The 14,881-nt window shown below is 46.8% G+C and overlaps 1 protein-coding gene across 2 annotated transcripts; it reads left to right on the top strand.

The window, feature by feature from the left end:
* Positions 1-3,194: 3,194 nt before the first annotated feature.
* Positions 3,195-11,375, top strand: CKB (creatine kinase B). 2 transcript variants are annotated; one of them, XM_075753470.1, is made up of 8 exons: positions 3,195-3,296; positions 4,916-5,103; positions 5,587-5,741; positions 6,641-6,773; positions 7,693-7,864; positions 9,401-9,524; positions 10,247-10,436; positions 11,009-11,375. In XM_075753470.1, exons 2-8 carry the CDS (start codon positions 4,926-4,928, stop codon positions 11,185-11,187), a joined length of 1,131 nt encoding a protein of 376 aa, XP_075609585.1. In that variant the 5' UTR covers positions 3,195-3,296; positions 4,916-4,925; the 3' UTR covers positions 11,188-11,375. The 2 variants fall into 2 exon arrangements, with proteins under 2 accessions (XP_075609585.1, XP_075609584.1); XM_075753469.1 differs by lacking the exon at positions 4,916-5,103 and adding an exon at positions 4,234-4,446 and having other exon boundaries at positions 3,196-3,296.
* The last annotated feature ends 3,506 nt before the right edge of the window (positions 11,376-14,881 follow it).

The raw sequence follows: 14,881 nt of genomic DNA on the forward strand, positions 1-14,881 counted from the left end.
CCTACCTTGGGTTTTTTTTCTGTAATTTTTAGTGTCATTGGTTAGATTTGTCATTGTTTATGTTCTTATGTCCTTTCTTTCCCATGATGAGCTGCTGTTCAGATCGCTGTGGGCCTGACTGTATGCAAGATGAAGACACTCAGCAACTCCTAGTTTCCACAGGCACTCAGCTCAATGGAAACGATCAGTAATTTTGAACAGACTGCCTAAGCAGTGTAAAAAAATACACTGAGGATAATAACTAGGCAAATATATTTTAGGCGATAAATGTAAATGGGAAGAGAAATTTCATTTGGGAAGTTAAGCAGATGCAGCTATAGCCAGTTCCTTTAATCTACTGAAACATGAGTGTTATGTTTCATTTTCAAGTGCTGTTCAGTTGTCAGTTAGGGATTGAAAACAATTCAGCTGCATGTAGCAAACCACTTTGTCTTGCTGTTTCTTAATTTGGAATATTCTTCTAGATTTTCAAGATGTTTATCCCCTAATTCTTCAGGTTCATCTTATGTTCATGCAAGTAATTTCAGAAGATGCGTTCACTAGCTAACACCCATCTCCTCTTGCAGTTGTACACAGCACAACATGTATAATTAAGCCTCTTAGGAAGTTAGCTGCATGGTTCATGATTAACTTCCCTTAATTCTTCATTGTTAAAGCTCAGTGCAGAGATCTTTGGAGTAATCACCCCACCTTTCCATCCTGAGCTGCAGAATGGCAACCTAGTGTATAAGTCAGGATGGACTAAGGTGTCATCCCAGCACAGAAAGTACATATCAGTGCCTTTATCACAGTCTAACAGGCCGTACAGGCTCATCCAAAGAAAGTATTCTCTCAGCAGATGAGCTAGATAAAACGGTTGATCAGAGGCTGTTGACACACTGCGCAGCATCTATAATTAAGTCACTAGGGAAGCTGGGACGGGATGCTGTAACAAAGGTAGGATCCAATTTACACACAGCTTTCAGCAAATCTTAAAATGCTGTCTGAATAAAACGCAGTGAGGTAATAGCCACTTCTGACTTACTGCATGCTAGAAATTTGTCAAATAATGGTGAGGAAAAGGGGGTACAGAGTGCACTGTTTATTAAACACGTAAATTGGATATATTTTGGTTGTTTTCCGCCCATGACACTCTTTCCATGTCTTTTCAGACAGAAAAGACCTCTTCTTTTGTGAAGAAGAGGTGTCTGTCTGTGTCAGAAGTGCTATAATGAATGGCACATTGAGAACATTTATAATAACTATAGTGACTGGTATTCCCTGTTTGGCAAGACTGGGAGGGAAAGAATGTATCCAATGAATAGAAATGGATCCTTGGATTTTGGTTTTTGAGGTGACCTTGACTCCACGAATCTACAGAACAATTATAATACAGAATAGTTGATTGCTTCTCTGTGTGGCAATAGATTATGGAGTAAGACAGGAGCCTTCAGTACCTACCCTGATACACCTTTTGTGTGTGTGTGAGTGTGTGTGAAGAAAAACACCACAAAAACATGGGGTAATGTAAGAAAATGCCCTTAGTTTTATTTCTGTTGTTCTAAACTAAAAATAAAACCAGAGTGTTTTACATAAAAAAAAAAATCCACAATCAAAACTATGTTTACAAGTGAAGTCATCAGGAGATACAACATTTATTTTGAGGACTCTGGGTACGATTTTACACTTACATTCATTTAATACTTTCTTAGCAATGGCGTTATTTGCAACTTACACTATTCTTAAGCATAATTGTCGTGTGAAACTAGTAAAACATAGGGGAAAATTTTTGTGAGGTTAAAAAGGCAGAGGAGACCTCGAGAGAGGATTTGTTCTTTGATCGTCCCTTCACCTGGGAGATAAGAGACCAGACTTGCACAAACGCCGAGCCCTTGGCTTCTACTGGAGAGCTGTGTACTCACATCTCCGTCCATCAAACCTGGAATAACTTGGAAATCTGGATGGCAGCCAAACATAACACATTTTTGTTTGAAGCAATCTATGCTTTTTATTTTGTAATAATTTCCCCTATGTCTGTACATATATATGTATTTCTTAAAAATTTTTTTTCAAATCCTAAGCAGTTCTGTAAAGTGCGTCCACTTTTCGTCGCGGTGAGGGTACTGGTTGTGGTGCTGAAAGAATTGTGGTGGGGAAAGAGTTTCTCCTGATGGCTCCTGACATTCACAGCTCGCGTCAAACAAAGCAACTTTGCGACTCAGATCCGCGTTCACATGAGTGAGTATGCTCTCTGTTTGGACAGGAGGATAAATGTGGGTTCTGCTGTGAGAAACACACGTCAGAGAAAGATAAACTATTATGTAAAGGTGAAAGTCAGATCAAGATAGCCATTCACGTTGTTAGTATATTTATTTCTGCAAACAATGGGATTCTCGGCTGCATCTTAGCTTTGGGACAAACCCTGCTTATTCCTACAGAGACCAATGGAAGTCACTAGTTCATGAATTTCAGGTGAGCTTGAGCTGGTTCAAATCCCAGCCTGCCTGCTTCTGCCGTCAGTGGGAAATCAGCCTCTTGGCAACAAAACTTTTTCGTGCATAACAAGAGCAGGAGACTCTCAGTGCTTCACACAACCACTTTTTAAAAAATTCCTTTCAAATTAAACTGTGAAACGGGCCCGCAGCCTTGCAGGTGCTGGAGGGGAGGCACAGGGCGGGTGGCAGGTCCTTCCCCTCCTGCTCTTGGGCTCAGCGGCTGAGCACATGGCCGTACCAGAGGCTCCTGCCATGCCAGCTCCGGGGCAGTTGACCACTCACACCACCGGGGGCATACCGACCCTGGTGCTACAAACCCCTCATTTTTATGTGGTGGATTATTACACCCGTTACTGAATCCTCAACCAAGGCGCGAAGGCTGAACGCCAATAGGCCATGTGCCGTGTTGGTGTGCGATGGCACCGCCACCTGCGGACAACCCTTGGCCAATGGAATGTGGGGATGAGTTTATGCGCACATTTACGTGTTTAATGAAGTCACCGAGGCCGCCATTGCCTCCCCGCTGCAAGGCGCAGCCCCCGCAGGGTTCCATGAACCCCGCCGCGCCCCCCACCGCCCTGCCTCCCCGAGGCCAAGCAAAATGGCGGCAAGCCTGGGTCCGGCCAGCGACAGCGCGCTCGCCCCGCCCTCCCGCACCTGGCCCAATGGAATGAATGGGCTATAAATAGCGGCCAATGGGACAGCGGGTCCTGCTCTATATAAAAGAGGCGCGGCGGTAGCACTGGGGCTCCACTCCGGTTAAGGCAGCAGCGGGGCGCTTGAGCGGGCGCGGAGGTCCTTGCTTTAGCTGCGGAGCCCTCGGTAAGTCCCGGGGCAGCCGAGCCGTCCTGCAGCTTTGAAATAAGATTTTTTTTTTGTAATTTTTTTTTTTTTTCCACTGTGTGGGGTGGAGCCGGTCTGGCTGAGGAGGGGGAGTGGGGCTGCGGGTACGGCGGGGGACAGTGAGGGGCAGGGGCGCCTGGCGCGCAGCCGGAGCGGGGGACGTGGCGCGGCGCTCCAGCGGGACACGGCGCAGGTGCTTACCGGGCTTGCCCCCAGCTGGAGCGAGCCCCGCTCTAAAACCAGATTAACCCGGTATTTAGCAGGGTAGTTACATATGCTCGCCCCAGCCAGGTCCCCCGAGGGAGCCGTCTGTTGTATAATGGCTTGTTGGATGCTTCCCACCCCTCCGCTCCCAACTCGGAGAGCAGCCGGGGTTCCGCGGGCGGGGAGGGCGCCGGTCTCTGTCGCTCCTCGGGCCGGCGCGCAGCGGATCCCCCCCGCCCGGCAGCGGCGGGAGGAGGCGCAACCGCCCACCGAGAGCATGGCGGTGCCGCCCTGCTCACCTGCCGCCCGGCCCGGGGTCCCGGCGGGGCCGAGCACCACCCCGCCCCCAGCCCCGCGGCGGCCTGGACGCTCTCCTCCCCCGGAGCCGCCGGCGGGGTCTGCCCGGCCTTGCCAAGGCCACTTCGTGCGACCTTGGGCGCGTCCCTTCACCCGGGCGGTGCCCCGGAGGAGCGGGGGAGAGCCCTTGCCCTTGCGCTGGGATGTTTAAGGATGGGGCAAGGCTGGTGGAGGTGAAGAACTTTTTTCTTTCCTCCTTCCTGGCCCTTGTAGAAGATGTTGTAGCAGCAAAGGTGTAAAAGGCACGGGTGGAACACCAGCCAAGGTGACCTTGCTGGGTGTCTGGCTTCCCACCCTGGGTGGTTCGGAGGCCTGCCAAGCCCCCAGTGAAAGGCTTCCCCTCTTTCTCCCCTAGTGACTGCAGTAGGGTCAGACATGCCCTTCTCAAACAGCCACAACCTCCTGAAGATGAAGCACTCTGCTGATGATGAGTTCCCTGACCTGAGCGTTCACAACAATCATATGGCCAAGGTGCTGACCCTGGACCTGTACAAGAAGTTGAGGGATAAACAGACTTCCAGTGGATTTACGCTGGATGATGTCATCCAGACTGGGGTTGACAACCCAGGTAACGGCCGGGGACCGTTAGATCTGTATAACGATCTGTTCTCCCTCCTTACTGGAAGTGCTGCTTGGCAGTGGCACCCAAGGCTCTTGAGCTGCTGAGAGGCAAATCTCATAAAGCATTAGAGATGGCTCTAAATGCATGGCTGTGTTAAAAGTGGCCTTGTTCTATCAAGCCATGTTCCTTGCTGTGATCTGACATATCAATTCCCAGACACTTCAATTATGTAACTGCTCTGCTAAATACTTTCAATCTGAACAAAAAAAAAGCCAAACCAAATGCATTCTAATTATAACACAACCCGGGGGGGGGGGGGGGAAACCCCCCAGCCCTGATGTTATGTGGGCTTACCTGGCTGTTCTGGTCTATTCCTATTCCAAACTGGTTATGTGATGTTGTCTAGCACTTCTATGAAAAAAGGGGGAGCAGATGTGTTTATATGTTAACATTACAGTATTTATTTTTACTCTAGCAATATCAAAATGGCCCAACTAAATAATCAGAGACTGCCTCCTGATGAGGAGTACCCGGACCTGAGCACCCACAACAACCACATGGCCAAAGTTCTAACCCTGGATTTATACAAGAAACTGAGAGACAGAGTCACGCCCAGTGGCTTCACCCTGGATGATGTCATTCAGACTGGGGTTGATAATCCTGGTAAAATGTGTTGAGAATATTCTGTGTGAGCCAGCTGAAGTAACTGGTGCTTTTGAATATGGTGACTTAAAACTAATCTTGTGGAGGTGGTATTTATGAGCAGACTACAGAAATACAGCTCTGTCTGTAGCAGAACAAATGAAAAATGAAGCATGCTTGCTTACAGCAAAGCATGATTGTTTAGACTTAAAGTTCTATCTATTGGTCTAAATTAGCTAGTGAAATTGGATGTGCTGTGCAAATTTGTCCTAAACCAAGCTTGACAAGTAAGCCTGGTTTAATGGCAACAGCTATGGGTTTCCATAGCACTGCATTTGCCTAACCGGATGAAGTGTAAAATGTAGGGTTTCTCCAAATGTTTTTATGTAAGAATGCATTTAAGTGACTAGACCTACCACTAAAGAACTTGCCTGGTTAGTGCTGCGCTGGAGTACAGCCAAACATCACCCAAACTTAGCTCTTCTGACTTTATTACCACTCCAGGCCATCCCTTCATAATGACAGTAGGATGCGTAGCTGGTGATGAAGAATCCTATGATGTGTTTAAGGAACTCTTTGATCCAGTTATTGAAGACCGGCATGGTGGCTACAAACCAACTGATGAGCACAAGACTGACCTGAATGCTGATAACCTGCAGGTACAAACTTTTGATCAATTACTGATGCCTACTGGTCTGAGAACTGGGTAAAGTTGTTGGCAGCTTTCTAAAGTGATTGCTCAGGCTCTGTCCCCTCACTTTCACCCAGCACAGACCCACAGGCTGTGTGTCCAGTGCAATCAGACTTAAGAACTTCCTGCTGTAGGATGTCAGTCCAGCTGGCGTGCAGCAGGAGCTTCATGTGCTGCTGCAACACGGCTCATGCCAAACATGTTCAACGTGTATTTCCACAAACTGTAGTCAAGCTAAACAACACAGTCCTAGGAGTCAAGGACTGTCATAAAACTTAATGCTTTCAACTGTCTGATCTTGGATCTTAAATATCACCTTGTGGTGTCATACTATAGAATGGATGTTGTTATGGCTAGGAGTAAGGATTTCTGAGCATCTTATGGATTTCAAATATTACCGTAGACTCTTAAGAATTCCTAATGCCATGTTGATTGGCTAGCCATAGATCATCTTGAAAATAAATAAAGATACTTTGGATGACAGTAGTGAATAATTCTCATTTGCAAGATTAAGCACCTACCTAAACAAGGCTTTGCCTCATGTTGATGCCTCTAGATTGCAGATTTGAAGGGGTAACAGAAGCCCAGACCACAGTCTGAAATGGACATAAAACTGATGGGTCTGATGGTATCCCTGTCTTCTAGCACTACTTAGTAGCCACAGCCTTAGCCTCAAAACAAGGGTTGCATTACACAGGTACTTGAGCTAATGCTGAAGGAAACAGTCCTGAAGTAAGACACTGGCTTACAGGCCAAGTAGTCAATATCTCAACTATAAGGTGCATGCTTAAATGCATGGGAGCTACATGTATTTAGGGTAAGTGTCTTGGAAACAGGGTTGTACTCACTGGTTTCCTAATCTTGTAGGGAGGTGATGACCTGGATCCCAATTACGTGCTAAGTTCCCGTGTCAGAACTGGTAGAAGCATCCGTGGATTCTGTCTTCCCCCGCACTGTAGTCGAGGAGAGAGGCGGGCTATCGAAAAGCTCTCTGTTGAAGGTAAAGTGAGAACTGTGTGCATCAGGGAAACTACTTACGTCCTTTGTGCAAGAGGTGTTCTTCACAATTTGAAAATGGAGGCAGTTGGCAAAAGCAGCCTCCCTCAAGACTTAGTTTGAACATGGAGCCTTCCCCAAAAAATGCTCATTGCATTACAGCTGCATCAGCATTTCAGTGTGTAGCTGAGAGCAAGAGCACATGTCAGAGGGAAGTCTGACTGCATTAAGTTGACCTTTGCTGATCTTGAAAGCTTCTCTGTGTGTGTGGGGGGGGAAAGAGGTTGGTTCATCATGGCTCAAACCTGAAATGTAACAGGTATGTAGAAACTTCAGGGATTGAGTCATAGTTGCAGTATTTTGTGGCTGCTTTTAATTGACTTACATTAATGTTCAGCTTGCTTAGAGGTGTTGTCTTGCTTCAAATGTGCAAGTAGAGTAGAGTAAGCCTGAGTTTTCAGTGCAACTCCTCAGCTGCAGGTTTTTTCTGTTGCCTCCCAACTCTATTAATGAGAGGAAAGGATACACTCAAGGTGCAGGTCTGGAGACTGAGAGTGGAGTTGTTCCAAAACCTCTCAAGGGCAGGGTAACAGTCCTTGACTAGAATAATACTGTTTGTTATGTTCATGACCTTGATTCTCCTTGGAAGAAATCAGTCTGCTTGTGCAGTTAAGTGCACAAGAAATGATTCTATACTGCATATTAAGGGAACAAAGGCTACTTGTATAAGCCTGGAAGGTGCAGACGAATCATCTGATACTGCCTTAAGTTCTGTCATGCTGCAAGGGCATTGCCATTGCAGATGAAAGCGAGGGAGGAACCAAACCCAGCAGATCAGACATTGCCATGCTTTGTGTGTGGTCTCTGAAGTGCTGGGAATGTCTAGCATCTTTGGTCCCATCCTAAAAGTGACTCTCTTTCAGCTCTGGGTAGTCTGGAAGGTGATCTCAAGGGGAAGTACTATGCTCTGAGGAACATGACTGATGCAGAGCAGCAGCAGCTGATTGATGATCACTTCTTGTTTGACAAGCCAGTTTCTCCTCTTCTGTTGGCATCTGGGATGGCACGGGATTGGCCTGATGCCAGGGGTATCTGGTGAGTATTCCTGAAAGGGAGGACTTGTGCAAAGTCTCTGCAAAAAGATCTTGCAGAGTTGGTTGTGGCCCAAACTGTTGGACAAAATGGCAGCTTCTGAACTGATATTACTGAATCTAATGAGAAACTTGCGTGGTTTCCTCTGGGGAAGTTGCATCTAAACCAGTAGAATTTGGACAAGTGTTAACCATGCACCACATTGGGTTGGTAGGAACGAGTCAGCTTGGCTAGCCTGTAACCAGAGCCTACCCATCCAGCACAGGTTAGTGAAGCACCGAACAATAATTAAAGCAGTTTATGAAAGTAGATCACTTCTAAAGGAGTAGATGTGCCACTACATTTGGCTCTTGTCCCAGGACCTTAGAGTAACTTGTGGTAACAAACCACAGCGTTGGCTTAGCTCAGACTTGACGCTGGATGCATGGTTGCTCGCTTGTAGTCTCATCACTTCTGCTTGCAGAAACTCACTGATGCTGGACTAGTACGGCTTTACTTGTACTAGTGATAAGATTCCCCCACTGCTCCCAGAGACTTGGTGACACAAGTTGACTGATGCAGAGGTGTGCAATGGAAGGATTCTGCTTGTCAGATGTAGGTCGCCTATATAAAACCCTGTATCTCAGGAGCTTCTGCAGCGTAATTAACTTGCTCCCTTGTAAGCCAAGGGCTAGGTTTTTATCAACTGGAATACTCCAGTCTTATTACTGTAGCTGCTTCAGTACAACCCAGAGGAAGCAAGCTTTGTTTCTGTAGGTCACCTTTAAGATTGCATCATCTACCTGCAGTTTGCCAGCACTAGATAGCGCTGTCATCCGAGTATGACTAATCTACAGGCTTGAAGTGTAAAGACTCAGTGTTGTCTGCATAAATAACTTTCCTCAGGTACTAGTTAACTTTTGATCCTAATCAAGCTGAGAAATTATCAGCATGATAAATATTGACAATAGTACTTGCTGCCAGCTAGGACAAGAGGGGCCCACTGGTGTTCAGAGGTTTTTATAGCATCTCTGAAGAGCCTTGATCTAAAATTGACAGTGAAAACTCAACTTAGTTTTCTGATAAGGTACAAAGTGCAGTTTAACAGAATCTGACAAAATTCTGATAAAAGGTTTTGTATTTTGTCAACATAGTGTCATTATGAACATCACTGCACAAGGCTGCCTCGAAGTCTGTGCTGATCACCCTGCTGCAAACTCTGCTGGACAGATGAAATCTCTTAAATTTGTAAACTCAGGCCACAAGTGAGCTAGGACTGGATTTTAGAGTTTGATACTGTAAGACTGGCTAATAGCATGTTATTACTCATTCTCACCTGTGTAGGTACAGGCCAATTCAAACTACCTCTTGAAAAGAGCAGGGTAAAAACTACTAGCTTAACTCTTAGGTCCTGCATGGACAAAAGTAGTAAGATTCGTTTCTTTGAAGAAGCAACTAAGTGAGCATCTCAAACTACAATGATGAGTAATTTGGTGCTATTACAATTATCTTGAAAACGTCAGGTGGGACAGACAGCAAGTTGTTTGCCTTGTCTCCTAGGCACAATGATAACAAGACCTTCCTTGTTTGGATCAATGAGGAGGATCACCTTAGAGTTATTTCCATGCAGAAAGGTGGCAACATGAAGGAAGTATTTACCCGCTTCTGTACTGGACTAACACAGGTAAACCAATAATGGCTGAACCATAGGCTCAAATGGTACGTGTTTCTCTGGTTAGAGCTGAGAATTCAAACTCTTTCAAGCCCCATCTTGAGTCCTGCATGGTTATGCTTCACAGCTTGGGTCTCTGGGAACACCCTGATGAGTTCCAGAGCTGCGAGGGGTCTGAAACGCCTATACAGGCAAAGCATTGTGGCTATGAAATCTAGAATATGTCTTCTGATGTGGCATCCTTATCCAAGTGTCTAAACTGTACCTAAAGGATTTCTACATGGTTCTATAAATCAAGCATTGAGACACCCTGGGTGGAAGGAGAAATTGCTTGAATGTGGATGGACAGACCTGGGCTGAAGCTTCTAGGCTTGTATGCCTTTCTCTGCTTCTGGTCTTGATATGAACTTGAGTATTAGCAGCCTCTTCCATAATCCTAAGACACATGCCAGCTTGACATGTACTAAATCAAGCTTTCCAACAGATAATGACTTCAGATTTTGTAGTGTAGCTTAAACTTAGCCTGTCTCACTGCTAGGAGCAAGATTAAAGCCCTTAAAAGCCCCTCGTTGGTGGCCCTTTTTTCCAAGTGGAGGGGGCTTATGTGACTGACTTAAATAGCTGTTCAAACTGTTGTGGCTGTTGCTATGTAACTGAAGCTGTAAATGAGTGCTAATGGACGACCTACATCCTTCAGGCAGAGAACAATCTCTAAACATCCATTCTATTTATAGATAGAAACTCTCTTCAAGTCCAAAAACTACGAGTTCATGTGGAATCCACACTTGGGCTACATCCTGACCTGCCCATCCAACCTTGGAACAGGGCTCCGTGCAGGTGTGCACATCAAGCTACCAAACCTTGGGAAACATGAGAAGTTTGGAGAAGTCCTGAAGAGGCTTCGGCTGCAGAAACGAGGCACAGGTGAGAGGTGGTGATACAGTGATGCCCTAGTCAGGCTGCCCTAGGACACCAGCAAAAGCCTGGCTATAGCTAGAGCCATGTCTTGGTTTGCAGTAGCTGTTAGACCATCCAAAAAGGACCTTTTTAAGCACATGGAGAGAATGAAACCTTCAAATCCTAGCTTGAGGGGATGGGGATGGCAGTGCTCTACTTATACCTTACTGTATCTGGCTATTTAGCTGTGTGCTATCTGATATTCTGAGCATCAGATAAGGTGGATCAGATGGCAGCTGTTATAAGAAGGGATGGGAATGCTGATTTAACTTCTGGCTAGGAAATAGCTACAGTAGTTACTTCTGACCACAGATTTGATGCTCATGGGTTATGAGAATAAAGAGCTGGCTTTGTGGCATGCTCTGTGGCTCATGTAGGCAGTCACGTGCAGCTTTATCTCCCTGCATGTAGGAGGAGGCAGCACTAGCAGCTTGTAGAGAACTGTCTTGCTGTGTTCCCACCTCAAGCTGGTGAGGGAAGAAAGGTAGGCTTACCTGTGCTAGCAGTGGTCAGTGTACTAACAACATCTCTTGCTCCAGGTGGTGTGGACACAGCTGCTGTTGGAGGGGTGTTTGATGTCTCCAATGCTGATCGTCTTGGCTTCTCTGAGGTGGAGCTGGTGCAGATGGTGGTGGATGGTGTGAAGCTGCTCATTGAAATGGAAAAACGCCTTGAAAAAGGCCAGTCCATTGATGACCTCATACCAGCTCAGAAATAAAGCACTTTATTCTCATGGTTCCTAACTTATTGGATGAATAATAAAATGTCACTCCAATTCAAACCCCTGGGGTCAGAGCCCACTTAGTTACACTGTAGAGAAGTCTTCCATCCATCTGTGTTAGAGTTTATTTTTTTGATGGTTGAGATGTTGCTGAAAACAAAATAAACTATTGTTTTGGCCTGAAATGTCTTAGATGTGTTAACTGAATGTCTTTGAGATTTAAGTGACTTGACTTTGTTATGTTAGAGGGGCTGGCCTTGTGTATTAGCACATCTTCCTGGCTGTGCTGGTGCAGTCTGCTCAAGTTGAAGTGTGGCTAAAGCAGTGTCAAAAGTGAACCTTTAAATTGATTGTAGTTGCTGTAAACTTGAGAACTAGTGTTAAACATGAGTCACTGCAAACATGCCCAAGCTTTGACTTGTGCATCTGCTCATGGCAACTGTAAACTGTCATTATCCTGACTATGGCAAGCCAGGCTGACTCCTGTAAGGGAGAGGAGACAGCTCTGGGTACAAAGGGCTACTGTTCTCAGATCCTCCTGGGGCTGCAGGGCAATGCTCTGAGGTCAGCCTTCAGCCCATAATATCAACACTAAGCTAGTTTGTGGGGAGGACATCAAATCTTTAATCTCTGGAGATGTGCAGAGGGTTGGTATAAACAATTGTTCTTTTGGGGGTAAGGAGTGAGGTGAAACTCGGATTGAAGCTGTGCTTCTCTAAGTGGTTTCAGCTCAGCTGGGGAAGAGATTGGGCTTCGAAGCTGCCAGTTACAGGAAAATATCAGATAACTAGTTTTTTCAGCTGGCTCTTGTTGGCCCATGCACCATTGTCCCATGAACCTAAACCCAAGCAGTATAGTCAATTAAAACATGTTAAATAGTTGGGTTTTTTCCAAATTGGGTCTGGCTTGTAAGCTCAGGCTGTTTTCTGGGTGTGAGCTTGCAGTGTTGTATTAAGTAGGTCTGTTCTCCAGAATGGCTGTAGTCTGTATTATGTGTGCTTGCTGTGTGGAAGTGTCACATTATTAATCTACAAGAGCAACATTTTCTAGAAGTATTGAGAGCTAGGAGTATTGGACCCTTAGTAATGACCGCTTTTGTAGCTCGTGCAACCTGGGGAGCAGATAGCACCTGCTCAATGCCTCTACCCACTGCTAAAATCTGGCTTTTACAGAGGGAGCGTGATGAAAGGTTGATACATAGCTTCACAGCATGCAGCTTTATATAGGCTCGTGGAGATAACTGAAGCTTTCTTTTGTAGAGGCTGTGATATTTCTAAGGCTGTGATTGCAGGCTGTCACTTAGCTGAAGTGATGACTCCAGTTGGGGTAAGCTAATTAAATTTTGGTGAGGGAAAGGCTGAGTGAACATCTCAGATGAGGTGGTTTTTTTTTTTTTAATACAGCTTTTTATGTGATTCAAATTTAACTGGGCGGGGGAGAGGAGATTGCATGTAAGAATTTTGTTCTGTGCTGGGTGATGTTCCTGTATTTGAGTTAATCAGCACAGGGATTTTTCTGTACAAGGCTTTTGAGAGCAGGAAAGGGAAAATGGTGCAAGAGACAACTGGTTCTGTATTTTCTTTAGATCCCCCTTGCTGTGCTTCGTGTCACTGTTCACAGACACTTGGTAAATAGCTGGTGCTGCATCTTGTAATCAGAGAGTGTTCATTTAGTGGTGCCTCTCCCCAACACAGCATTGTTACTGTGCTCACAGCAATTACCTAATGGAAGGAGGTGCCTGAAAACTTGTCTATTTTTTTCTAGCTATATCAGCTGGACTAATAAAAAACATTTCTCTCCCTAAGCATCTTGTTTATCCTATGTCCGTAGCCCATCAAAGCTGCTATATCTCTTTGTCTAGTTTTAGCCCCTGGGTCCCTGCAGTCTGAGGTGGTACCTGTAGCTGGCTAAAAAATTATGGTCAAAGCAGCAAGCTAGTCTTTAATGTTTGCATCCAACTAGAAAGTATTTCTTTTTAATTGGTTTTCTTTCCCGCCCACCACCTTTGCAGTATTCCCTCCTGTTGCTGCCATGAGGAATAACACGACCGTGCTTTTGTTTCAGCTTGTACAAAGCAATTGAAAATATCGCAGAGAATGAATGTGTCACGGCAAAGGCTGGACACAGTGACCTACCCCAGCTGGGACTCGCTAAAAACCTGTGATGGAGAGAGAAATTAAACCTCCCACCCCCTTGCCTTAAAAGCTTCGATTTGGTTCTCAGCATTACTCACTGCCGTGCCTTGGGTGCTCAGATGCTGCGGCTGTACGAAGGTCATGTGGAGCAGCAGCTCGCTTGTGCCTCAGGCACCTGAAGCTGTGCTGGGCGATGGCAAGCTGCTGCTGGTCAGGGCTGCCTCGGCCCTAAACCGAGGGGAGGAGAGGGAGGTCATCAGTCGCCACTGTGCTTCGTACAGGGGAACTGCTATGAGCCTTGCTGGTGGAGCCACCTGCTTTTGGGATGGATGCGGGAGCTGGTGTGGCTGGCAGAGCCCTCTGGATGGGTGAGCTCATGCTCTGCATCACACCCAGCGGTGATGATGTTGCTCCTCACCAAGCCTGGAGCAGTGCATGGGCTCCTCCGGAGCTGAAATCGTACTGGCGATGGGTGGGTGTGGGCTGGGGGAGGAGAGGGGCTGGGAAGCCCTTCGGTGCGTGCAGGCACGTGGTGCATCTCTGGGCTTTCTCATGAAGTTTCAGCTGAACTTTTCTTGCTTACAGATTTGGGAGCAGTGATTGTGGCTGCCGTCCCGCTGCCAGGAAGAGCAGCTGAGCTCTGCTGGCTGTAACACAGGCCTCACATTGTTCCCTTTTGCTGCCAGCACACGCCATGCTCCCACAGGCCACCATGTTGTCCCTCGGCTACCAGCTCACCACTCAAAACACACTGTTTTTATAACATTTTCAAGGGGGATTTCTTTCTATTCTTCATTGCTGTCGTCTTCTGAACATTCCTGCTCTCCTCTGGGGAGCAGCTGCCGAGCTGTAGCCTGCGTGCAGTGCCCATGCAGAGCAATGCCTGCGCCGGCACAGTCAGTCAGCCCAGTCCCCTTCCCTCTTGGCACGCATGGCACAGGCAGCACGTTGCGTGCTGGGACCCCAGGGTCCTTATTCAAGAAATCAAGCTGCTTGGGAAACCATTTACTTCTCACATTACACTTACTGGCAGTAGACTGCCCATAAATGGTCCTTATTCCATTTTCATCCTATCTACTGGAAATTATTCATGGTCTTTCACCCGCTTGTGGACTAAGCCACATGGAGGACGGTGGTAAGCTCAGCATTGCAGCATCTACCCTGGGCACGCTGCCATGCTGTGGGAAGCTCTGGGCCTGAGTGAAGTGGTCAAGCTGCCCGCACGCTCCCTTGTGCCCCCAGCCAAGCCAGGGGACAGGATGGCTGCTTCACGAGGAGATCCAGGTGCTCCAAGGAGGCTCCTGCTTCCTGGGACGAGATGGCTAACCTGGGTGACTCCTCTCTCACAAAGCCAAAGCATGGAGCAAGGTGGGTGCCCAGTGAGAGCCCTGCCCAGGGTGCAGGAGGCTGCTGCTCGAGTTCTGTCCTCTGCTGGGGATCCTCGCTCGGCTCAGCTCAGCTCAGCCCCAACCACAGCCAAGGCCAGGGCAATGCTTTCCTCCGGCTTTCCCTTTTGCCCAGAGTAATTAATCCATCACTAGGCCAAGAAGAAAAAG

This window comes from Balearica regulorum, chromosome 5, assembly GCF_011004875.1.
Source record: "Balearica regulorum gibbericeps isolate bBalReg1 chromosome 5, bBalReg1.pri, whole genome shotgun sequence".
Taxonomy (NCBI): domain Eukaryota; kingdom Metazoa; phylum Chordata; class Aves; order Gruiformes; family Gruidae; genus Balearica; species Balearica regulorum.

What these genes read in the sequence shown, in the direction of transcription:
- CKB (XM_075753469.1), top strand. Translation starts at nt 4,254, where the DNA reads ATGCCCTTCTCAAACAGCCACAACCTCCTGAAGATGAAGCACTCTGCT. An exon ending in GACTGGGGTTGACAACCCAG is followed by an intron (nt 4,447 to 5,586) that starts GTAACGGCCGGG and finishes TTACCACTCCAG; the next exon opens with GCCATCCCTTCATAATGACA. An exon ending in GCTGCAGAAACGAGGCACAG is followed by an intron (nt 10,437 to 11,008) that starts GTGAGAGGTGGT and finishes CTCTTGCTCCAG; the next exon opens with GTGGTGTGGACACAGCTGCT.